The sequence below is a fragment of the Gymnodraco acuticeps genome, unplaced genomic scaffold (assembly GCF_902827175.1).
Source record: "Gymnodraco acuticeps unplaced genomic scaffold, fGymAcu1.1, whole genome shotgun sequence".
NCBI lineage: Eukaryota > Metazoa > Chordata > Actinopteri > Perciformes > Bathydraconidae > Gymnodraco > Gymnodraco acuticeps.
The window spans coordinates 2,012-28,451 of NW_022990575.1; the positions used below are offsets into that span (position 1 = coordinate 2,012).

General features: G+C 41.1%; 3 protein-coding genes across 5 annotated transcripts; 1 reads left to right on the forward strand and 2 right to left on the reverse strand.

Moving 5' to 3' along the window:
* Positions 1-363: 363 nt before the first annotated feature.
* LOC117553824 (carbonyl reductase [NADPH] 1-like) lies at positions 364-8,700 on the reverse strand. The gene is given in 7 exon segments (XM_034227895.1): positions 364-612; positions 5,998-6,206; positions 6,408-6,515; positions 6,907-6,927; positions 6,930-7,075; positions 7,288-7,405; positions 8,567-8,700. Coding segments are annotated over 6 exon segments (729 nt in total). The 5' UTR covers positions 7,404-7,405; positions 8,567-8,700; the 3' UTR covers positions 364-483.
* A 4-nt stretch (positions 8,701-8,704) lies between these two features.
* setd4 (SET domain containing 4) lies at positions 8,705-21,215 on the forward strand. 2 transcript variants are annotated; one of them, XM_034227892.1, is made up of 13 exons: positions 8,705-8,785; positions 9,767-9,856; positions 9,963-10,058; positions 11,309-11,346; positions 11,585-11,673; positions 13,487-13,723; positions 14,132-14,191; positions 16,132-16,261; positions 16,631-16,805; positions 18,347-18,425; positions 18,781-18,861; positions 18,959-19,082; positions 20,739-21,215. In XM_034227892.1, exons 2-13 carry the CDS (start codon positions 9,784-9,786, stop codon positions 20,931-20,933), a joined length of 1,377 nt encoding a protein of 458 aa, XP_034083783.1. In that variant the 5' UTR covers positions 8,705-8,785; positions 9,767-9,783; the 3' UTR covers positions 20,934-21,215. The 2 variants fall into 2 exon arrangements, with proteins under 2 accessions (XP_034083783.1, XP_034083784.1); XM_034227893.1 differs by lacking the exon at positions 8,705-8,785 and adding an exon at positions 9,219-9,563.
* Positions 21,216-21,855: 640 nt separating this feature from the next.
* cryzl1 (crystallin, zeta (quinone reductase)-like 1) lies at positions 21,856-26,440 on the reverse strand (the record flags this gene model as incomplete). 2 transcript variants are annotated; one of them, XM_034227890.1, is given in 8 exon segments in its annotated part: positions 21,856-22,079; positions 22,526-22,571; positions 22,661-22,766; positions 23,294-23,406; positions 24,419-24,517; positions 24,953-24,973; positions 25,199-25,310; positions 26,411-26,440. In XM_034227890.1, coding segments are annotated over 8 exon segments (624 nt in total), but the record flags the coding sequence as incomplete, so codon positions are not given.

The window sequence follows — 26,440 nt, forward strand, 5'->3', positions numbered from 1 at the left end:
CAGGCCAATAAATCCTGGATTTAGCTTCCTATTAATGAAAACACTGACACAACACCCACAAACACACCCTTCAGCCTTTCTACCACCAAGGTCTGGACCATCCCTTATCGGAAGACGAACCTCTCGCCGTGGGGTGCCGTGGCCCCCGGCGCGGCAGCAGGGCGAGAACACCGGGGTCACGGCCCCCCAAGTCCTCAGGGTGGATTGGTGGCTTTGGGTGCCCGCCATGTCGGTGCGGTACCCAGCCGGGGCAGCAGGCGTTCACCAGATCTGAGGACAAAGGAGATATCAATAAATATCAACTAAATAATTCAATTCAAAAGGCTTTAAAGGAGGCCTTGTAAAAAATACACTTATGAAAAGACACAGAATGGATTAAAAAAAATAGTGCTCTATAATTAAAATGTGTTCTTAATTGTATTATTAAAGAGGTTTAATAAGAGTAAACTGACGTGCAGTGCAGCCATAGCAATTCATTTTCCTCTAATTAAACCAAAAACGAAAAACACTCTTCTGTTGTTTGATCAAAATATATAAAAGTTGTATTTCTGAGATTACCCCGTCATGAGGTCTCTCCTTCGTCAGGCGACGAGCGTGGATCATGGTCAGGACCTGAAAACACACAGATATGTTTTGTATTGTTAAAGATAGCCACATTGATTTTGTTTGTCTGTATATCTCCTGCTGAAATTACCAAACTTCACTTCAGGAATGCACTACTGACCTGCTACTGCTCCGACTTGTTAAATTCTCCATGTATAGTTTTTAATGACTTCTACTTGTGCAACCCCGTGTTTCAAAATGACAACATATTCTTAAATCCTGATGTCCTTTATAACAGAAATGATAAAAACGGACAAGTCCAATCAAGCAATCTGATTGGTTCTTAGCCGTGATATAATGAGCGTATATCACGGGTAGAATTGTAGTTACTTTTCACAAGACAGTATCCCTCCGCGTCTGAGAAAAGCTACAACCGTTATATTACGTCCGTCACGAAACAAACTAACTAACAAAGCTTAAAGGGGACATATCATGCTATATTTGAACAATATATTGTAGGGTCATACCTATATAAAGTATATAAATATAGTTTGTTTTTTTTAAATACCAAACAAATGCTGCATTTTAGCCATGCCTCATTTCGCTCTATTTGCTCTTTCCAGCCCTGTTTTTGCAGGGGGCTGATTCTGTGAGCTGCAGCACGCCCCCCTGCAGGAGAGGGGAGCGTGCTCTGAGATCAGCTGCTGGGCTGAAGAGGGGGAGAAAAAGAGATCTCCGCAGGGGCGGATCTACCCCCAGCTGCCCCCCTAACTTTTGTTTCCCTAAAACTGTACTAAAACAAACCTACACTATTTCCACAAGCTTCTCAAGCAACAAAACAAGCATTACATTAGTCAAAAGTGAATCATTTTAAATATCATTGTAGGCCCGTTAAAAAGGCAGCTACGACCCTGCATTAAACTGCGGAGCGGCGTTCACACAGACCGCGGCTCACACCGCTGCAGAGAGGGAACGAGCTGTCCCAGCACCTAGGGTGGATCAGCTTCCCCTGGGAGCATTTCTCTTTCCACTAGTTTGGTTTTTACTAAGGACGAGAGCTTGAAAATAAATATTAATAAAACGCAGCCGTTTGAATCGATAGCGTTGAACAGACGGGCGCTGTTTGGGGCGTTACGTTACAAAATACTACGCAGACAGCGTTAGCTGGGAGATCGATCACTTTGCTAAACTATGCGGTACTATTAAATCCACGTAAACTACACATCACAGCAATGAGGCCAGATCAATGAAACCAGGATACATCCTTTACCGTAAAAACTCGATCTAAACACAGCTGTCTGTGTGCGTTTGATAAATACTTTCTGATGTTATATTTATGATATGCTACATATTAGCTAGGCTACATGGCCCTAACGTGTAAAGTTATACAAGCATTTGTACCAGTGCTTTTCACAAGTAGACTCTTGCAGGCCAGAGTATAGGAGTGATTCAACAACAGCACAAAGACATATCTGAGAAGAGATCAGGACGAACAGAAAGAGGAAAAGGAAAAGAGAGATGAAGAGACCAAGAGGGTCAGAGCAGGAGGAAGAGGAGGAGATGAAGACATTAGTGAAGAAGAAGACATGTAGGCTGTGAGGATTGGAATAAAGATGAAGTGTCAGAAAGAGGGACAGAGGCAGGGATCAGGGAGCAGATGAGACTCCAGCTGACCACATGGTAGTTTCTTATTCTGATTCCTTACATATTCCATCACAGGCAGCTCTTAGTATTAGACACATATTGAAATGTGTTGCTGCACAGGTCACCTTTAGCTCTCTGAAGAGATGGGTGATGTCATTTGTGTACTTAATTATAACTAAGTACTTACAGTATGCAGAAATTCTGAGTATTCTCTGAATCGATGCCTTTTGGTGTCTTTATATCTTTGAAAGATTAAACCAAAATGTTTGGTCATAACATCTGGTAGTGGACTACGTACATTTATATAAATATATAAATAATTACTGAGGAATTCCTTGAAAAAATGTAACATGGTGTGAAGTTTTTGACAAAAAGTAGGCATGAGACCTTGTTTAGCTAAGATATGGCGACCACATGGAAGTCAAGGACATTACAAATTGTTTATTTTGTAATAAACAATTATTTACTGTTATTAATTCATATACAGAGTTGAAATGTTGAGCTTGTCAATCTTAATCTGAAAATACAAAAACTGAAATAAGAGAAGAAACGGACACTTTCCTTTCTTTGCCATCTTTTCTTCAGAAGGACTTTTGTGATGTAATTCCCTCAACGCAGATCACACATGGACTGATCCATTATTTTAACTTAATAGAGGGTAAATGGTATGCGCTTGATGGGGTTGAAAACAAACTGAGGGACGTGTGTCAATATTGCAATTTCATAGATAATTCAAGTATTTTTTCAGAATTTCTTTTGATCAGTTAAAGTTGACAAGCATATGATTATATTAGCTGCAACATTTTGGGATAATTGGCCCATTTTGATTTGTTTAATATTAAATGAATATGTAATAATGCTTAGTGAGGACATGCAAATATGTCTGTGTCTACTACTAAGACAACCAATCTTTTAAAAACAAAATATATTATAATGCAAAACAACCTGTTCCATTAATTCATTGCTTTAAAATAAATTGTATAGTTTCCTTTCATTTAAAATTGTTGAAGTAAGCTTGGGGGACTCAAAGGGCACCGATTGTTTGTCTGAACACCTTGTTTCTCTTGTGCATTAAGACACTTGTGTTAGGGCATGAATATTAACAATAAATAGGTTATATACAGTATAAAATACCATGTACTGTCCCCCCTCCCATGCCACCCTGGCATGACCTCTTGCCCCCCCTTTGCCACCCCATGTAAAAATTGTTCTAGAACCACCACTGGATCTCCGTCCTCCGTGTTTTTATTCTTATATATGATATATAGAGTCATTATTCATTTGTTTTAAAGCTCAATAAATAACAAAGAAGACCTTTGACCGGCACTTTTCTAATTTTGTCCGGAAGATTTAAACTTTAACGGACATGTTGACCGGCGAAAAAATGTGGAGAATTGACCACTACGCGGCGCACCACTTCGGTGACGTAGAAAATAATTCAAATCTGTATCAGATCCGTTTGCAGCCCCGTTTTTAGAGATTTAAGTACGGGATACGGAAAAGAGAGAGGGTTGTGTTTTCTGAACAGACTTGGTGAGTTCCCTGACACACGGGGAAACATATTATGTATAAAAGACGTACAAAAGTGTATTTTGCACGATAGGTCCCCTTTAAGATGACACATTTAAAGTAACTTCGACCTCCGGGGTGGCCCTTACTATGGAGGAGTGGATTGAGCAGTGCCTATCTCCAGAAAGCACCTAATACAACGACATGCAGAAGCTACAGTACGTGAAGAGCAGGTAGACCAACTGGAAAAGTACCACCCATTCAAAGCTTTCTGACGCGGGTCTTGAAAGCAGAGAAATGATGAGCGTTAGTGGCCCACAGGTGCGAAAGCTCTCTCCAGAGCTGCTGTAAGCCGAATATCAGGGGGCGGAGAAAGTGGAGCAATATTCCGCCACGCCAAAGCAACAAGCCTAGATCAGGGTGCCCAGACCAGGTCGATCGGGGAGATTCCCAGTCGAGCGCGAGATTGTGTCTAAAAATAGAACACCAATATTCAGTTTTATCGTTAATGTCCTGTAACATAATCTTCCGGTGCCAGAATAATGCACTTGAACGCATCAAAGCTTTGTGATTGGCCGGCATGACCCCATGTGTCGGGGCGTGGCTGGTGGGCAGTGGGCACTAGTTCGCTGACGTTGTCCGTGGCAACAGGAGTGACAGTCCGCACACACACAAGACCGCAATTATGGCAGAAGCAAAAAAGCCCAAAATATATGATTTTCACTCCGAGTGGGAGGATGATTATTTGTGTATCTATTCCAATTTAAAGTCCATCCGTCTCATCTGCAATGCGAGCGTGGCTTTATCGAAGAAGGGTCATTTAGGAGCGGCATTTCAAAACAGTGCACAAACGCTACGAGACGGAATTCCCTCCTAATTCTGCCCTACGCTCCAAAAGGGGAGGGGCCTGAGAGGACAGCTAAATGCACAGCAGTCCATTTTCACCAGGCCCAACAACAAGAGCAAGGCTGCTACCAGAGCATCTTATCGTGTCAGGCACGTTCTTGCGAAACACATGAAGTCTTTCAAAGACGGCGAAGTTGTGAAAGAAGCTTTCCTGGAGGCTGCTGACGTGCTTTTGGGGACAGTAAAAATAACAGCAGAATTTCAACAGGTTTTTGATATAATAAAAACTCAAGTTAGATACCGTTATTAATCAGCTGTAAGTTTTAGTTTGTTTGAACTTATTCATTATAATTAATGTACAAAATGGTATAAGAATGCAACCTCTGGTTGCTGGCATCCTATTTTAAAAAAGGCATTTATTTTTATAATCTACTAAAATGCAACAAAAAAGGGTTTGATTCTATTAATGTTGTCTTTTTTATTGCACTTTGGCAGCAGATTCCTGAGTAGCTTCAGATCTGAGTTGTCTTATTAGTAAGCCTCATTTATACTTTTGTAGCAACACTATTTTTATATAATGGCAAAGAAAGGGTTCAGAGTCTTTTCTTTTTTCCCTGTGTCATATGTGGCAGCACTGTTCAATGCTTCTTAAAACATTACCCACTGTAGTGACGTGTGAATAAACTCCAACTCTGTATCAACAACACTGTTGTGTAACTTCAGTTAAATACTTGTGTGTAGATTAGAAAGAGGTGAGATAAAGGATCTGCAGTATTTTATGAGGTATTCATCGTACAAAGGTCAGTTTTATACAAGTAGAAGTGTGTATGTACCTGGTAGTAGGCTGTCAGTAATGGCCTCTCTATTTGGACTGGTAGCTCTCGGTTCAAAAAAGGTTGGGCACCGCTGGCCTAGAACAACCTCAGCCTATACAAGTAACCTCGTAAGCCATGCTACTGATGCTGGACAGTTTTTCAGTGGGTGCACAATAAACGGCAACATACACATTAATGTAACGGCAATAATTAGCTTTGCGTCGGGCCGAACCACGCCCCTTAGCTGTGATATAAGGACCATATACCACGGCCTGTCGTGAGCTATTGCTTAAATATAAGTAATATTAAATACAATATGTTTTTTTGTGTGAACTCCTACCTGTCCTGTCATCTGATACTCTACAGCAGTGGTTCTCAAAGTGTGGTCCGTGAGTATACTGGTAAATGTTCACATTTGAAATAAATAAATGATGAATAAAAGTGTTTCTCAAATTGTTTAAACATAGGTGGCAACAGAGACTCATCAGTCAATGAGTGCGTAAACAATGCTAAGTAAATGGCAGTGTAAATAATTAACTTGTGTTTAATGTTGAAGTCATGTTAACTCTACATTAACAGAGGGTGTATCTTATATTATAAAGGATTGCTTATAGATAGGTAGACTGATGATTGGTCGTACCGTGAGTCCTGTTTTGGACGTCCCGTACGCCGTGTTGGCCCAGCCTCCCTTCTCATGCTCGCCCTTTTTGGCCAGATCCACAAACTGCTCCATCAGACCGGTCAGCTCCTCCTCTGTGATGTCATCGCTACGGAAACGCTGCTGCAGGGCGGCGCTGCACTTGTTCAACGTGCGAGCGCCGACGAAGCTGGAGACGTTCACCACACGACCTGAAACACACACACAGATTCAATTCAAGGCTTTATTGTCAATTGTACATTAGCTACAGTGCATAGGTGAGTAACACCAACAGATGGAGGATGGGTGAAGCTGACCTCTCACAGAATGTCAAACTGATTCACCAAGTGGAACTAAAGAAGATGAGTGTGTTTATAATAATATAATATAGATCCAACAGTTCTCTGTCTCACCTCCAGATTTGATGAGCGGCAGGAAGTGAGTCAGCATGTCTCTGGTGGCGAAGTAGTTTGTCTTCAGGGTCACTTCGGCCTGGACTGGGAAGGGAGCGGGGTCTGCGTCTGGAGAGAGAGAGAGAGAGAGAGAGAGAGAGAGAGAGAGAGAGAGAGAGAGAGAGAGAGAGAGAGAGAGAGAGAGAGAGAGAGAGAGAGAGAAAAAAAACCCACTTTATTTACATATTTAACAATTGTACATATACTTCAAATAAAGTGCTTCATTGTGCAAATAATCGATTTACTTCAAATCAATAATTAAAAACTATCTAATAAAACGTGTGCAGAGAGCAATAGGTAGGTAGGTAGGTAGGTAGGTAGGTAGGTAGGTAGGTAGGTAGGTAGGTAGGTAGGTAGGTAGGTAGGTAGGTAGGTAGGTAGGTAGGTAGGTAGGGTTAGGGTTAGGGGTTAGGTAGGTAGGTAGGTAGGTAGGTAGGCAGATAGTGCACCTTTACGCTACCTTTGAAAGCGATGCCAGCGTGTTGATGAGGACGTCCACTCCTCCGTACGTCTTCTTGAAGAAGGCGGCGGCGCTGACGATGCTTTTCTCATCGTTGATGTCCAGCTGATGAAACTTAGCCGTCAGTCCGTCAGCGGCCAGAGATTTCACCGCCTCATCTCCACGACCGCTGCAGAAACACACTTTACTCTGATGGAAACACATCTGCTGGCTTACGGTGTTTTTGTGTTTGTTTTACTAAATCTCCTGGAGAGATTCTCTTCATGCATTATCTGAGAGTAGTTTGGGGTTCAGTATCATGAATAAATACATAGAGACTAATCAAACAGAGCGTGTTGCTGCCAGGTGTGTTCAGGTGTGTAGGTGTGTGTGTGTGTGTACCTGTCTCTGGCAGTCAGGTAAACATCTCCATTGTAATGCTGCTGACAGAGCGCTCGGACAATGGCCAGCCCGATGCCCTTATTACTGCCTGTTACCACGGCGACCTTGGTAGACATGTCTGTCAACAGAGAGACACACACACACACACAATCAGAAATGCAGATGATTGACTGAATAAACAAGATAACATGTGCAGAATCATGATACGTAGTGTTCTTCAAATTGTCTATAATCTATTATAAGTGGATTTATGAAACCTGTAATTGGTGAACTGGTATTGGACATAAGAACAGACACATATTACTCTAATAAAAAATGTGACTATATAATGTACAAAACTCACTAAACACACACAAAGCGAGGGCGGGCTCTTTCCAAAATAATTTCCAACAATGTTATCACCTTTGGGAGGAGATTAAAAAGGGGATCAAATGAGCTGAGTCATGGTGACGACTTCATTTCAAAAAAAGACTTCAGACAAAACTGTGAGAATTGGTCCTTAAAGTTGTCTATAATCATTATAACTTCAATTAGGAAACCTGTGATTGGTGGACTCGTATCGATAGTAAAAAACAGGCACTTTTTACTCTCATAAAAGACATTAAAAGGAGGCATTTATACTGTAAACTTTTGCACATTCGCTGGTTAATATTGCACATTTCTGCATAAAAACGTACAGCCATTTCACAGATGTATCTTTTTTCCAGGTAGCCTACGTTTCATATGTTTTATAGTTGTTTTTTAGTCTATATTGATATTTCTTGGCTATTGCAATACTTGTTTTTTATTAGTTTTTTCTCTTAATATATGCATTGCTTTGCACACAGCACCACGGCTCATTCGTTGTTACTCTATTTCGACACCTAACAGGCAATAAGGCCAGTGGGTTCAGCTTAGAAATGACTATTAAATCAAAAATCAATCAATAAAAGTGCACAGTCCTGCCAGCAGATATGACCTTAACACACACACTTCTAACATGTCATGCAAACTGGTTTTAAAAGCATGACTGCGTTGTGAAACTAAAACTAACCTTATATAACTCGCAAATCAAGATATTAAATCATAATAATATGAAGGGTTAATTGCAGCTTTTCAGAGAGGACCTTTTGCCTGCTTTCAGATCCTTTTTTCTGCGTTACATAACACTGACTCGCTTATTTCAGTTAGCATAGTAAAGCAGCCCATTTTCAGACAAATGCACACATTAAAATACACTTTCCTGAGTGTTAGCAATGTGCTAACTGTTTCAATAGCAGGTGAAAGGGAGGATTCTTACCTGTAGTCTTTGGTAGAGAGGACCTGAGGTGTGGAAGCTGCAGAGAAAGTGAAGAAGATCTGCGCAGTGAAGCTGAAACTCATATGGAGAAAATGGGAGGAAGCTGGAGGTCTACTGCGCAGTGTCAGTGCGCATACGCGGAAAAACAAGTGAACCACGTGGTCTAACAGCAGCCGCCGTGCAGGATCGAGATTTAGTGCAGATGAGACAATTATATAGGTATTGTATTGACTGTTTATGTATTTAATGTGTGTTTTAATGCATTTGATAAAGAGGATGTGTTTCTGTATATGGCGTATTTGCAATCAAACGCGATTTTAACAACCTTCTCAATGGTATTATGATTTATTTCAGGTATTTTGTGTTAGATGTTGTTTTTAACAAGGTGTACTTATTATAAGGCATTAGTTGTTCATATGATCTATAAGTTAATCCATGTAAGTTACAGGAGAGGGTCTTTGCTTCAGTGATAGCAGTGATGGGCAGTAAATAAGTACATGTACTGTATTGTACTTTACTCCAAATTGGAAGTACTTGTACTTTACTTGAGTACTTTCTGTTCATGCCCTTAAATACATCTACCCTACTACAATGCAAAGGGAAGTATTGTACTTTTGACTGTACATTTGTCTTACAGCTTTAGTTACTACTAGTCTATTAATTCAGATTTCTGCATGAAAACACAGACTTTAACTAAACTGATGTTTTGTTTTAGACATTATTATATTCAACAGTTTATAGTAACCGCTGAATAATTAACCGAGATTAAGCTAATTTGCTTTCGTACACATTTAGATGCATTGAGTACTTTTACATTAAATACTTTTGGGTACATTTAGGAGATTATACTTTTATTTACATAACAGGTGTGTGGCGTAGTGGGCTAGTGCGTTGGTATTCGGATCTCGGGGTCACAGGTTCAAACCCCACTGCAGTCAGCATGTCGTCGTGTCCCTGAGACATGTCATGTAATAACAAGCAGCCAGGACTTTTGCTGGTAAGAGAGCTGTTCGTATTGTATTGGTAAATAGTATGGTAATAGTATTTTGACTTAAGTAAGGGATCTGAATACTTCCTCCAGCTCTGAGTGATTGGAGTGTTGATTAGTTTTCTACTCATCAAGTGGGGGAATGAATTGTGGACTTTTGACCATATTAATGTGTGTTTATTGCGTCAATGTGTGTGTTTGTCGACCCAAAGGTTGTCCAGGTTGGATCATGATGCCAGGCCATCGATCCGGACGAGCTGCGAGGAAGAGGAGGAAGAAGCAAGAGAGCATCACCCAGTCAGGTATGAACCAAGATAATTGCTGTGCTTTCGTATGTTTCCTGTTTCATCACGGACACGTCTCTCTTCTGTTCTCTCCCATCACCATCTGTTCCTCCTCTCTCTCCAGTCTCTCTGAGCCACCAGCAGCAGTACGTGAGGCTGAAGACGTTTCTCCACCAGAGAGGATTCACATCAGCGCTGCTGCAGCCGGCTCGCTTCACCGGTACGACTCGCTGTGAAAAGAGAGATTGATAGGAAGGCTGTGGCTCAGTGGATAGTGTGATGGACTTCGAATCAGGAGGTGGCAAGTTTGAGTCCCACTGCAGTCTGGGCAAGACACTTCACCCCAAAGTGCTCCTGTGGGGATTGCCCACTGTACTGTAACGGCCCGTCCACACTACAGCTTCGACAGCTTCAAAAATGGTTTCCAACGCGTCTGTCCCACTTTGAATTGGGTGACGTCAATTTTCGCCGAACTGCATTGTGGGAAGCAGAGCGGAGCTTTCCTGGCGTTTCAGGCTGCACAAGTTGAGCAATGTTCAACTTTTGAAGCTTCTGAAGCTTTCGGTGGAAGCGTCAGCCAATCAAATCATATGCCAGTACAAGCTCTAGCCAATCAAACCGCTGCTTGTGTGTCAGGGGCGGGAGATTCATGTGATTGGTTGTTGGTCGAGCTTCAGACACGCCCAGCTCCAAGCTTTTTTTGAAGCTGTAGTGTGGACCGGCCGTAAGTCGCTTTGGATAAAAGCGTCTAACAAATTGACATGTAATTGTTCACAGTCTGGATCTCAGTCGTATCAGAAACAGGTTTATTACCAGGTGGGTTGACACATACGAGGAATTTGACTTGAATGTCATGCTGCATCCGGAGCAGGGTGTACTTTTATTGGAGATGTGTCTGTTGTCCGTGTTTGTTTTTAGAGTGTGTCAGGATGGATCCCTTGTCTTTTTATCTGCAAACTAAATCTACCTACGGGTACAAGTAAAGAACCCGATACATGAAATTAAAGCAAAAATGTAAAACACACCATTATTAATATTATTAAGCACAACATCTACATGAAGACCTGGATTCTGCGTGGATATGTCTGGTTTGAAATGCAACGTTTAGATAAAGCAGTTTCCTTAGATGTGAGAAGAAATAGTCTTAACACCAAATGATTGCACACACAGTATGAAGCTGGTCTTGCTCAGTGTCTTTTTGCACCATCTGCACAACTCTAAATGAAGAGATGAACTCTGCAGATGTTAAGATAGCATCGCTTAGAAAAAAGCAGTTTCTTCAGATGTGAGAAGAAATAGTCTTAACACCAAATGATTGACAGATGAATCAGCCAATCCGCTTCTCCAGATTCCACTCCTAAAGAGCATATATTAGCTGCCATGTAGAAACGTTCAGATAAACCTGTGTATAATAATCTGTCTGCTGGCTTAAAGTAAACTATTATGTGTTTGTTGCTTCTCTAATTTCAGACACAGGCAGAGGACTTCAAGCTCTCAAGACCATCAAGGTAAAACTGCATCTGATTAAATAAACTACAACACAGTAATAATACCGTTTATAAGGTAATACTTCAATGTCTGCTAAAGAAAACAATCACAGCATTAATTCTTCTTCTGCTTTAACAAGGATGCTGGCGTCATCTACATATATTCTTCGTGTGTGCAAAGATTTATGCTTCTGCGTTAATAACTTTAAAACAAAACTCAGATGATTTAAAACAATCATATTCTCTGTTTTTCTGTCAGTCTGGAGAGCTGATCATCTCTCTGCCGGAGTCGTGTCTCCTCACAACTTCAACTGTTCTGAACAGCTACCTGGGTCCCTATATAAAGAGGTAATTGTTAGAAAAATCTCACTCGTCCCCGGCTTGAGCTTCAATCTCAGGATCCATGTATTTGTGATCCTCTCAAGAATGGAAGTAGTCATCACATACATTGCATGTCACTTGCTTTTATCCAAAGAGACTTACATACTCAACACTGTGGACAATCCCCACAGGAGCAATCTGGGGTGAAGTGTCTCAGGGACACAACGACATGCTGACTGCAGTGGGGTTTGAACCTGTGCTCCCCTGATCCCAACACCAAGGCTCTACCCACTGCACCACACGCCTCCTCTAGTTCCAGAACAGTGTCCTTCACATGCTGATATCCAAGAGAGGGAGTCACAGTCACAAGATGCAGGAATACCGGTTCTTGTTATCATACATCCTGTCATGTTCAAAATACTGAGTCTTTCTCAAAATTCTGACTTTTTCCTTAAAATTCTGACTTTTTTCTCAAAATCCTGACTTTTTCTCAAAATCTGACTTTTAATACAAATTCTGACTTTTTCCTCAAAATTCTGACTTTTTCCTCAAAATCTTGTGTTTTTCTCAAAATTCTGACTTTTTCCTCAAAATCCTGACGTTTTCTCAAAATCCATAAATTCTGACTTTTACAAAAAAATCTGACTTTTACAAAAAAATCTGACTTTTTCTCAAAATCTTTAAATTCTGACTTTTTCTCAAAATCTCAAAATGTTAATAATCCCTGGTCTCCGGCTTGAGCTTCAACATCAGGATCCATGTGTCTGTGATCCTCTCCAGAATGGAAGGAGTCATCACATACAGAGCATCAACTAGTTCCTGAACAGTGTCCTTCACATGCTGATATCCAAGAGAGGGAGTTACACAGTCACAAGATGGAGGAATAGAAAGCAGTATTCAATGTTTACTTCAGATTAGCTCCACGTCAGAAATGAGCATGCTTGATGTCTCTCTCCATAGAGGCTGAATCATCATGTTAATCACATATGCCTCAAACAGTCCTGATGCTCTTCTAGGTAATCACACATCCTGTCATGTTATTTCCCCAACAGTAATCAACACATATTTAAAACTTTATAAACATCAGAATATGTCCAACAGTGGACGAAATGACAAACCGTAAACCTTAACCCTTATAGAGGTTTGGATTCAACTATATCGTTTTAAAAGTGAAGTTTTTTTGTTTTATTTCATACTGAATGTACCATACCTAAAGAGGAATGTAAAACAGAGTATCAGAGTACTTCAAATCCTTAAGAACACTAGCTTAGTGAAAGAAAAATGTTCACGGTTTGAAAAGTGCTTGGATTTTGTGTTTATTGTTTGAAATTGGTTTAAATTCTAATTGTATTACATTGATTATAAATCACTACCAGGACTAAATACTTAGCTTTTGAGATAAAGGGGGAAAAAAATGCTTCAATTCGTATAAATATGTTTATTAAGCCAGCTATAAGGTGCTGAAAAAATGCACCTGAAATGCTTGAAATGACTTTCTATGTGTAAAAAGTTGTCGGAAATATGTAGTAAGCAATGGGTGCATAGAGTACATTTAAAAACATTGCAAACACCCAAAACCTAAACTGTCTTCAGCTGGAAGCTTCGTATCATAATAATAGGAATAATTAGCATTTGAGATAAAGAGGAACAAAAATGCTTCAATTTGTATAAATATGTTCATTAAGCCAGCTATAAGGTGCTCGAAGAGCCTGGAAATGCTTGAAAATAGCTTCTATGTGTAAAAAGGTGTAGGACATATGTAGTAAGCGACGTATATGGGTGCATAGAGGACATTTAAAAACATGCCTAGCCTAAACCGTCCTTATGTTTCTCTCCTCAGCTGGAGGCCTCGTATCTCCCCTCTTCTGGCGCTCTGTGTGTTCCTGGTGTGTGAGCGGCACCGAGGCGAGGCGTCTGATTGGTTCCCCTACATCGACGTGCTGCCTAAAACCTACACATGTCCCGCCTACTTCAGCGATGATGTCATGGCCGTTCTGCCAACCAGCGTGCAGAGAAAAGCTCTGGATCAGAGGGAGGAGGTGAGAGGAATCCACTCCTCTCACCTGAGCCTGTTCAGGTGGGTCTCTCTCTGAAACCAGTCACACAGGTTGCTCAAAACACTGTGTCGTTAGCAGGGCAGAGGTTATTTTAGCAGTTGATGTTGAGACTTGTTTGCATTAAGATGAAAGTACTCACAAGATCCTTATTGTCATTACACGTACAACAATGTTTTTTAGGTTTCTCTCTGCAGTTTAAATAAAAGCAGTGATCAAAGCAGTAAAGCAGCAAAGAGTAGATTACTAAAATAGAAGGCACTAGTTAAAATACATTTACAAAATTACTAAATGTTCAGGCAAAGGTAGAAAAGGTACAGATTTAGTTTAGAAAGGGATTCTTGAGGTACTGAGTGTTTGTGTTCATGGTTGGTTGCATTTATTGTAGGTTGCTTTGCATAAAAGTGTGTGTATTGTAATTATTGATCCAGATCCTTGCAGCCAATCCTGAGTCAGCCTGTGGAGGAGGTGCTGACATATGAAGCATTAAGGTACACACACACACACACGCACACACACACACACACACACACACACACACACACACACACACACACACACACACACACACACACCATGTAACCCTAACCCACTTCAGGGGACATTACATTGACTTACATGCATTTCCTGGAGACTTACCCTAAACCTAAACCTAACCAAGTCTTCACCCTAAAATTAATGATTCCCCTTATGGGGACCTGCCATATGTCCCCATAAGGGAGGCGAGTCCCCACACGTGACTGTGTAAACAGGCATGCATGCACACACACACACACACACACACCACACACACACACACACACACACACACACACACACACACACACACACACACACACACACACACACACCACACACACACACACACACACACACACACACACACACACACTACACACTTGTAGAAGTTAAATGTAGTCTTTACCTAAATCTTGACAGGTGCTCAAAGTTTTTTACTTTATTCAGGTAAATACAGTATGTGTTTTTTTATAAATGGTAAATTCACTCAATAAACGGCCGATCCTTAAAAGTTCTGAAAAAGCTTTTAAAAAGCGTGATTTAAACTTTTGAATCTTCTAAAACTGTGAAGACAGTTTTGGTTTTTTTCTGACATTGGAATTTAAACTCTCCAGAAAATTGCTCATTAAAACAACAATTCTAATGTTTTGGGTTATTTATTCCTAAATGTTGGTTATTTTAAAGCTGGATTTTTACGGGTGGAATTAAAACGTCCATATTAATTATAAATGTTGTCTTAAACTGTAGGAACCTTGTTATGGCAGTAAAAGTATCTCCAGACGAAAATGAAATGGATTGTTTTTCTGTTAGTGAGATGTTTCCTCGTCCTCCAGGTGGGCGTGGTGTAGAGTCATGTACAAGTTAATGTACGTCTAGTTATAATCTTGACAGGTGTTCAAAAGTTCCAGTTTAATATTTCCAAAGGTACTTCCTTCATTAAGGTATATACGTGTTACATTTCAATGGTGAATCACCGGATGGACATTCATTTATGCAGGGTTCAACCGGACCCTTTAATACTCTCAATCGGATTTACATGATAATAATAATAAGGCCTCAACGATTCTTATTTAATCTTTCAAATGCTTTTAAATGGGTTAAAATTGTATTAAAGGGGACCTATCATGCAAAATGCACTTTTTGATGTCTTTTATTCATCAATGTGTCCCCGGTGTGTCGGGGAACTCACGCAGCGTCAGGAAATAAAACCCTCTCTCTTTTCCTCCGTACCCAAATCTCTAAAAACGGGGAACAACGGAGCTGATCCAGATTTGCGTCCGATATGACGTAATATCTGAAATGTGGACCCACGGCCCAATCAGAAACGTTGCTATCAGAAACAATGCCCGACTATTTTGGACGTAATATGGTCGGTGTTTACATTAGCATTGCTAACACTCAGAGCTAACCTGTGCTGGAGAGCATGTGTGTGAAGAAGCAGGAAGTAAAAAGGAACTCACCTTGTGGTATAACCGGCAAGAGAGAAAGCCTTTGAGCTCCAAACTGTTTCAGAGAGAACCCTTGATAATCCATGATATGGCGTTTCATCACGGCAGCATTTAGTTTAGACAGTAGCTGCCGGGTCCCGCGTGAGCTCAGACCCCTGCTTTCTTTTTTCTTTATCAATTTTTAAAAAGCTTTAAACCCAAAGTCATTACTTTAGAAACAGGAAGTGAATTAGAGGGAGATGAGGCATGGCTAGAATGGGTGATCTGTTTGGTATTTTGAGCAAAACACTTCATCGACATGTTTTTCATATATGTTTATATATCTGAGACCTATGTTGTTGCCTAAAAATAGCATGATAGGTGATCTTTAAGCTTTAAGAACCTTCTTATGGCATAAACATTTTAAAAGAGCTGGACTGTTTTTCTGTTATAAAGGATATCAAGATGTTTCCCTCGTCCTCCAGGTGGGCGTGGTGCAGTGTGAACACCCGCTCCGTCTTCATGTCCCACCCGTTCAGCGACTTCCTGTTCGGACAGGATGTTTACGCTTTAGCTCCGTTTCTGGACCTGCTCAACCACCGTCCTGACGTGCAGGTAAACTACAGGAAACGCTATTATAAGCTGTGTATCTTTATTTAAGGTACACACATTACGATTAAACAAAGACTCTATCACACTAACATATAATTAAACACATAAAAGAACAGATCTATAAACTATATACCAGCACATATAACAATACCATTATAATAGTACGATTCATTTCACCTGAAAACTAAAATCAAGACTTGTAGCCCGATATCCATGTTTTTGCACCATGGGAAAAAGTTAAATAAATGTCAATATTGGAGTTGTTTTTCCACATTATTGAGTTTTACCTGATTGGACAGTCAGAAAGCCGATACAATGTTCCACAAATGTCATTATAAATATATATATTGTATGTTTTTCCTTCCTTTTCAGGTAAAAGCCAGTTTCAATGAGGTGTCGCGGTGTTATGAAATCAGGAGTGTTTCGGGGACGCTTCGGTACGAACAGGCCTTCATAAACTACGACTCCCATGATTCTCAGCGGCTGATGATGGAGTACGGCTTCGTGGCTTCCTGTAACCCCAACAGCGTGGTGTACGTGGATACAGGTGAAATATAGGAGAACAAATAAAAAAATACACCTAATCTTTGACCCTGAAGCAACTCCATGTTTCCTTGAATGCATCACAGATGTAAACAAATATTTAAAATGTTGTAACGTAAGAAAAACGTATTATATTGGGGGGAAAAATGTATATTTTCTGAACAACCAATGTTTATATTTGAAACAATTTAAAGCGTATTTTCAACATAATAAACTTTTGGTGTTATAGTTCAAGATAATTAAAGGGGACCTATCATGCAAAATGCACTTTGTGATGTCTTTTATACATAACCATGTGTCCCCGGTGTGTCGGGGAACTCACGCAGCGTCAGAAAATAAAACCCTCTCTCTTCCTCCATACCCAAATCTTTTAAAAACGAGGGTACAACGAGCGGATACAGATTTGCTGCCGATATGACGTCAAATCGGCGGTGGACCCGCAGAGAGTTGCTATCAGAAACAATGCCTGACGTGTTTTGGACGTAATCTCGTCTTTGTTTACATTAGCATCGCTAACACTCAGAGCTAACCTGTACTGGAGAGCACATGTGTTTAAAAAGCAGGAAATTAAAAAAAGAACTCACCTTGTGATAAACCCCAAGAGAAAAAGCATTTGAGCTCCATACTGTTTCAGAAATAATCCTTGATGTGGTTTAGAACAGGATGGCGTTTTATCACAGCAGAATTTAACTTTATCTCCGGTAGAATTCTGGTCAGGCATTAGCTCCGCCTCCTCTTTTTTATTTTTATTAAGCTAAGGACCCAAAATCAAGCCCCCAGGAAGTGAGCCGGACTCTGTGCCCAACATTCGTTGTGTCTGTCACTACCCGATCCGTCCCCCTGCCCGATCGGTACTGTGCATGTGCGAGATGGTCCGCCATATTGGACAACTCCGGATGGCAACCCAAGATGGACACTTGACACAGTGGCTTTTAGCAAAGCTCAAAAAGAAATCTCAAGAGAGATGAGTTATTGTTATTACAACGTGACTTCACTATTATTTAACAACTCTTTTTATGGGGTTCTTTTATTTGGGGTTAAGTACATAGTCAGAATAAGTGAGAAATTAATTTAACTTCTGTTACATTACATTACATTGCATTTAGCTGACGCTTTTATCCAAAGCGACTTACAATAAGTTAGACAGCCATATGCCATACATTTTTGCATACATTCACAGTAAATATTTATTCAGTATCAAGTGTCCTTCTTGGGTTGCCGTCCGGAGTTGTCCAATATGGCGGACCATCTCGTACATGCGCAGTACCGATCGGGCAGGGGGATGGATCGGGTAGTGACAGTGTCCAAACGGCGTTACTGCAACTTCCGTATCAGGCCGTGACGTCACTGGGCCCAAAACTACTTTTTCTCAATGACTAACATTGGGATAATTTTTAAACTAAATAAACTGCCCATTATGAACTATTTTATAGCCCATAATATGTGCCTTAAAATAGCATGACAGATGCACTTTAAAGTGACAGTATATATATATATATATATATATATATATATATATATATCTGTGTGTCTCTGTTTCCTCAGATCTCCTCTGTGATGTTTTAAAAGCTGACAGGGGTTTGGATCAGAAGATGAAGTTTCTCAGAGAAAATAATTTCATTAAGTAAGATTTTTTATTTGTCATTGTTGATTTTATGTTGATCACATTGTTTTAATGTAAGCTGCTGTTATCGTACTACTAGATATGATTATTATTATTATAATGAATAGAATAGAGAATACATTCTTTATTGATTCCAAATTAGGAAATAGTTTTGTTAGTTTAATGTTTACGAGGCATTTCACTTATTCCTGTATTTTTGTGTATTTATTTCCGAATGTATTCAGTTATTTCTGTATTTATTTATCCATTTAATCATTTAAATGTATGCCTTTTCCCGTCCTACATATCCCACTGCATTGCACACACAAATGTATTACAATTTGAATAAGTCTAAAGTGTTTCCTCTTCCTCTCAGTAACCTCACAGTGTCCAGTGAGGGGCCGAGCTGGAGGCTGCTGACGGCTCTCAGACTGATGGCTCTGCCTCAAACTCTGTAGTAAGACCATTCATAATGTGTTGTATTGTTTGGATGGATCAGAATAGAAAGTGTTAATGTATAATTTATTCATACGATGTGTGTTTTTTATTTCCAGTCCCCAGTGGAAGGCGGTGTTGCTCGGTCAGCGGGTGTGTGAGGAGAGAGAGGAGAGGAGCGTCAGGACCGTGAAGACTCTCTGTGAGAGGATACTGCAGGACACACACACCGCTCTGGAGAAGGTACACACACACACACACACACACACACACACACACACACACATACACACATCGCTCTGGAGAAGGTACACACACACACACACACACACACATACACACATCGCTCTGGAGAAGGTACACACACACACACACACACACAGACATACACACACCGCTCTGGAGAAGGTACACACACACACACTGCTCTGGAGAAGGTACACACACACACACACACAGACATACACACACCGCTCTGGAGAAGGTACATACACACACACACACACTGCTCTGGAGAAGGTACACACACACAGACACACACACCGCTCTGGAGAAGGTACACACACACAGACACACACACTGCTCTGGAGAAGGTACATAGTACACACACACTGCTCTGGAGAAGGTACACACACACTGCTCTGGAGAAGGTACACACACACACTGCTCTGGAGAAGGTACACACACACAGACATACACACTGCTCTGGAGAAGGTACATAGTACACACACACTGCTCTGGAGAAGGTACACACACACACTGCTCTGTAGAAGGTACACACACACTGCTCTGGAGAAGGCAGACACACACACACACACAGACATCACACACACAGCTCTGGAGAAGGTACACACACACACACACACACACTGCACTGGAGAAGGTACACACACACACTGCTCTGGAGAAGGTACACACACACACTGCTCTGGAGAAGGTACACACACACACACACAGCTCTGGAGAAGGTACACACACACTGCTCTGGAGAAGGCAGACACACACACACACACACACACACACACACACACACAGACATCACACACACAGCTCTGGAGAAGGTGTGTGTGTCTGCACAAACACACTTAAGATATTTTACTTGAGTAAAAGCCAAAATACTAAATAGTACAAACACTGTTACGTCTCTTAAGTCCTGCAGTCATCTTACTCAGGTGAAAGCACAACAATATGAACCTTAAAACTCTGATTATCGGTGCATTAATATGTCAAAGCTGCTTAATGTGGAGCTCATGTGAATTACTTTTTATACTGCTGCTAGTCTGCTACTACTTCTGCTATTTGTACTGCTGGATCTTAAACTATAATTATATGCAAATGTTTATTTATTACTAATTTTATATTTTGTATTAGCTATTAATCGGAATCTATAAAGTAACTTTAGCACACACACACACACACACACACACACACACACACACACACACACACACACACACACACACACACACACACACACACACACACACACACACACACACACACACACACACACACACCACACACACACACACACACACACACACACTTAGTGGTGGAATAAGATATTTTACTTGAGTAAAAGTAGCAATACTATCTGAAAAACAGATTAAATACAATTAAAAGTCTTGCATTCAAAATCGTACTGAACGTTAGTAAAGTTAAAACTAATATTATCAATAAAATGAACGTTAAACAGTAAACACTGATGATTGATCACAGCTGGTTAATCTGAAGCTAATTTGAATACCTTTATATACTGCTGCTGTATATTACAATCTATAATTATATATCAATGTTTATCTATATGTTGTATTATAGCTAATAATCTGAGTCTAATGTCTGTGTGTGTGTGTGTGTGTGTGTGTGTGTGTGTGTGTGTGTGTGTGTGTGTGTGTGTAGATCTCCCTCCTGCAGTGTGTGTGTCCGTCTCTCACGGAGCAGCTTCATGTGGTCGAGGCTCTGCGACAGGAGGAGAGGTGCATCCTGGGAAATTGTCTTAAGGCAATGGAATGCTCAGCGGAACAACAAACACCAGACGAACTGTTGTCACGGCAACCAGATGATGCTGATGACAACGAAGACGCTGTGAGCTGATTGGTGCTTATTTCTGCCAGTCACTACTAGAAGCAATGTGATTGGCTGAAGTGGAGATGCTGTTTTATTTCAGTAGTTTGTGCTGTTCACCACAATCTACTGAGTTAGAGAACAGCCAAAGACTATGGCCCTTTCTCATTTCATCAAATCCCCCTCCTCGACTCCTCGGTCCTCCGGTAGTGACCCGGAAATGAATTTTAGCGCGCCATGTTGAAGGACATCTAATTTCTCTAAATGCACATCGAGGATTGAGCGTCGAGGAGGCTCTCTGGAGGAGCTATAACCGAGGATACACGTGTGTGTGTGTGTGTGTGTGTGTGTGTGTGTGTGTGTGTGTGTGTGTGTGTGTGTGTGTGTGTGTGTGTGCGTAGATGCGGTGGACAGACAGGTCTCAGTTGGTTTGGTGTCCCATGCTTACTTTTAATACTTGTAAATGAAACTTTTAAAAAATAACAATGAATCAAAGTAAATATATAAGTCATCATGAACACATCTGTCCATCAGACAGAGGGCTGCTGTACCTCCTGTCATCATTAATGGATGTCTCTTTAAAATGACCGCTCAGAGGAGAGGAGTTCTCATTTCTCTAACCGCCTGCTGCTTCCCCTCCTCTCTCCTCGGTTCCCCTCCTCGACTCCTCCACTCGCATCTCCTGTGGGCGGGACTAAGTCTCGAGGATAGGAGTCGAGGAGGGGAATTAGAGAAATGAGAAAGGCCCACAGTGTGGGCTCTGCAGTGTTTACATACTGGTTAATGGAAAATAAACTATGAAAAGACTTGGATATTTACAGAAAACCTCGATCAAAGCTGCCGTTTTTTAAGTTACGTTGCTGTAGCTGCACTTCCGCAGAGGAACGGACTATTTTCTCTTTGAAAACACAATAAGATCATTATTAAATGATAAAAACACTTTTAAAATCAGTATTGTGAGACTTATCGTTGGTTTATTTAGTATGAAAGTTGTACATTACATGACAAACAGCTGATGAAACTGCAGATGTGAAGTGATTCCTGTGAGTTTTAGCCATGTACATTTTACATGAATTTGGTCAGAGTTGAACAACGGCCTTTTTCTTCTGGTGGCGCTGCACGGTCTCCATGGTAACCGTGGCTTCGTAGAGAGGGACGGCCTCCTCAGGCTGAGGTCTGCAGAGACAAACACCTTTAGATTTAAAGGTCTCCTAATATACTGTTTTTCATCAATGCATCACAGCTCTCAGATATATCCAGGGCCTGTCTCTGATTGGCTGAAACACCAAACAGATCATTGCAGCATTACCCATAATCCACTCTGTTTCAGCCCTGTTTCCAAAGTGCTGATTCTCTGTCTGTTACTTTAGATGAAAATAATAAGCAGGATAATTAACACCTGTCACAAGAGATGAGAAAGATACCTGCTTTGTGTGGCGGCATTACCCGACAATACTGAACTGAAATTCATATTTTCTTATGATACATTTGAATGTCCTTGTATTTAAACATTGTCTAAAAAGCTCACACTGGTAAATGTAATTTAAGTTAGTTTGTAATGATAATTAAGGACGTGTCTGACTGCAGTATCTAGCCATGGATAAACTGTGTGAGTTATTTACCTGAGTACTCCAGTGGACATCTTCTCCACGATGTCCTTCAGGATATCTGACACAGGTCTGTTAAGGAGGGACTTCATGAACCTGATGATGTGCACATTATGATATTATTGGCTTCACACAGTGTTCAGAGGATACGCAGGTATCTTCCCTGCTGGGCGGAAGAAGCCGTCCACACCTCGTGGTTGAGGAACGTCAGAGAGGCAGATTTCAAATGCAGCAGTCGGCAATCTGGAGGGTCCAACTGTGAGAATACCCAGAGCAGCGAGACACGAGACAATTCAAGACCAATTTTAGCTTTCCAAATACAAAATCATTGCAATAAAATGTTACTTTTTCCTCTCAAATGTACAGTTCTGCATGTATGTTGTTGATATCCCTCCTTTTAATGTTATCATGCACGCGTGACGTATTAACATTTAATGTCCCCTGAAACCTCTGTTGTCTTTTACACACTTTGTTTTAGAAACTAGTCACAAGTGCGTTATCTATTGCAGTGTTTATGTTTTTATTGGGTTTTTTCAACAGCATAGAGTTATTCTATCAGAGCATGTATCAAAAGTAGGTAAACAAATCTTCACTTTATAGAAAAATAGGTAGAAGATAATGTTAACATGTATTTGTATGAACCACGCACCATATTTAAGGCATCTAACCAAAAACCCTCAGAAAAGGACCAGATGTGGAAAAACGCTGACTCGTTCCTGCACCACTTGGTTAGGAGGAGAGTAGAGAGGGACTCTTTAATAACTCATATATAAAGTGACTCACCTGCAGCTCTTTGTGGGATGTGACCCAGTGCCCCCCCACTCCCAGCACACTGATGATGTCATGTTTGTGTGGGAGGAGCTTCGTCTCATCGGACTCTTTCTCTTGAAGACGCACTATACACACACAGACAGAGACACACACACAGACAGAGACACACAGAGAGACACACACACAGACAGAGACACACACACAGACAGAGACACACACAGAGAGAGACACACACAGAGAGACACACACACACACAGAGAGAGACACACACACAGAGAGAGACACACACACACAGAGAGAGAGACACACACACAGACAGAGACACACAGAGAGACACACACACACACACAGAGAGAGACACACACAGAGAGACACACACACACAGAGAGAGACACACACACACAGAGAGACACACACAGAGAGAGACACAGAGAGACACACACAGAGAGAGAGACACACACACAGAGAGAGACACAGAGAGACACACACACACAGAGAGAGAGAGACACACACACAGACAGAGAGACACACACAGAGAGACACACACACACACACAGAGAGAGAGACACACACAGAGAGACACACACACACAGAGAGAGACACACACACACAGAGAGACACACACAGAGAGAGACACAGAGAGACACACACACACAGAGAGACACAGAGACACACACACACACAGAGACACACAGAGAGAGACACACACACACACACACACACACACACACACACACACACAGAGAGAGACACCGAGAGAGACACACACACACAGAGAGAGACACACACACACACAGAGACACACAGAGAGAGACACACACACACACACACACACAGAGAGACACCGAGAGAGACACACACACACAGAGAGAGACACACACAGAGAGAGACACACACACACACACAGACAGAGAGACACGAGAGAGACACACACAGAGAAAGAGACACACACACACACACACAGACAGAGAGACACGAGAGAGAGACACACACACCATTATCCTTTCTCAAATGTTAAGAAAATATTAAATAAGAATTTTAAAAAAATACAACAAAGGCAATCAAACCGTTTTTTTTTTAAAGATCATGGATCCAGGAGGATGTTAAAAATCTTCCAGGTGCTGATCATGTGTTTACCTCCAGAGTCGATGACGATGTCCACTCCCAGTCCTCCCGTCTCCTCCATAACCACGGAGAGCAGCTCTGATTGGTCTTTATACACTGGGATCACCTTTGCTTTACACACAAAGACACAGAAACATAAATATGGATCATAACGCAATAAAACAAACCCTGCAATCGTGCATTTCAGATCCTATCAGCAGAACATATCTCATTGGAAGCTCGTTTAAGTTGCAGTGGTTGCAATTCCAATGTTATCCACATGGTGGCGCCAGTTTTTTAAATGCATTCTCCCTTTTACAACGTTTACTCAAATCAGAAGGTCTTTGGGTGACAAACATCAAATGATCGTTAAATCTTTGAACAATTTTGTAAAAGATTATTACAAAAACAATACATCTGATAAACTGGTGATTTACAGAGCACAGGAATCATTGGGGATTTAGAAAATAAGATCGTATTGAACTGCCTTTTAGTGCAGGAATGAGAAGATTAGCGAGGGAAACAAGCCTGTAGTTCAGGAAGAAAGACAGAAGGAAAAGATCTCACCTACTAACGCGTCCTGAACACCTGAGGAAATGTGGAGCGGCGAGGAAAAGATCAGAAGAAGACGGAAAAAAGATGGAAATATGTTTATAAAAAGAGGGAAAGAGCCTGACATGATCACAAAAGCAAAGCGCTGTGTGGATAATTCATTATTTGTTTCAAGGACTTTCATTGGGTGATTGGGTTTTCATTTCTATTAGGGATTTAAAGAAGTGAACTGCAGTCATCACGATGTTGGCCTGTACGTACCCACGCTGGGTCGAAGCTGCTCCAGGAATGTGTGTTCTTCTGCTGTGTGTGACGTTGTAAAAACCTTCACTCCGTGGTAACACGCCAACTGGATGCACATGAGGCCAAAAGACTGGGAGCGGGACATGGGAAAAATAAACGTATTAATATGTTTTTATTTAGTTTAAAGGTCCCCTATTGTAGTGTTTTTCATCAATATATCACAGGTCTCAGATATATCCAGAGCCTGTCTCTGATTGGCTGAAACACCAAACAGATCATTGCAGCATTACCCATAATCCCCTCTGTTTCCAAAGTGCTGGTTCTCTGTCTGTTACTTTAGATGAAAATAAGGAGCCCCTCCCCACGCCCCTCTGAGAGAGATGTGGTTACAAAGAACTCAATAGTGCTCTAGGAGGAGATTCAGGTGATAAGTGGGGGGGGGGGGGGTTACCTTGGTTGCTGATTGGCTAATGGTTACACAAGACAAAACATCGTTATGACATCATAAAGTGGTCAAAATCTGATCAGCTCATTTTCAGACAGGTTTTTATAGAAATGGATCAAAAAGAGAGAGAATCTTTGTTCCTGAAACTTTCAGAGTCTCTTTCCACAGAGGGGACACATGTTGATGTAGAAGAGACATGAAGAAGAGGGGACACATGTTGATGTAGAAGAGACATGAAGAAGAGGGGACACATGTTGATGTAGAAGAGACATGAAGAAGAGGGGACACATGTTGATGTAGAAGAGACATGAAGAAGAGGGGACACATGTTGATGTAGAAGAGACATGAAGAAGAGGGGACACATGTTGATGTAGAAGAGACATGAAGAAGAGGGGACACATGTTGATGTAGAAGAGACATGAAGAAGAGGGGACACATGTTGATGTAGAAGAGACATGGAGAAGAGGGGACACATGTTGATGTAGAAGAGACATGAAGAAGAGGGGACACATGTTGATGTAGAAGAGACATGAAGAAGAGGGGACACATGTTGATGTAGAAGAGACATGAAGAAGAGGGGACACATGTTGATGTAGAAGAGACATGAAGAAGAGGGGACACATGTTGATGTAGAAGAGACATGAAGAAGTGGATTTAGAATAATAAGGGACCTTTAAAGTAGAAAAAGTGTGGAAATGTCCTCTGATTGGTTAAAACTATCCTAAAGAGAGTCATGGTTGCATAAAGAGTGTGTGTGCGCAATTTTGTTTGTCTTTTTTACGTACGCTGCCTCCATCCAGGACCAGGAGTGTGTG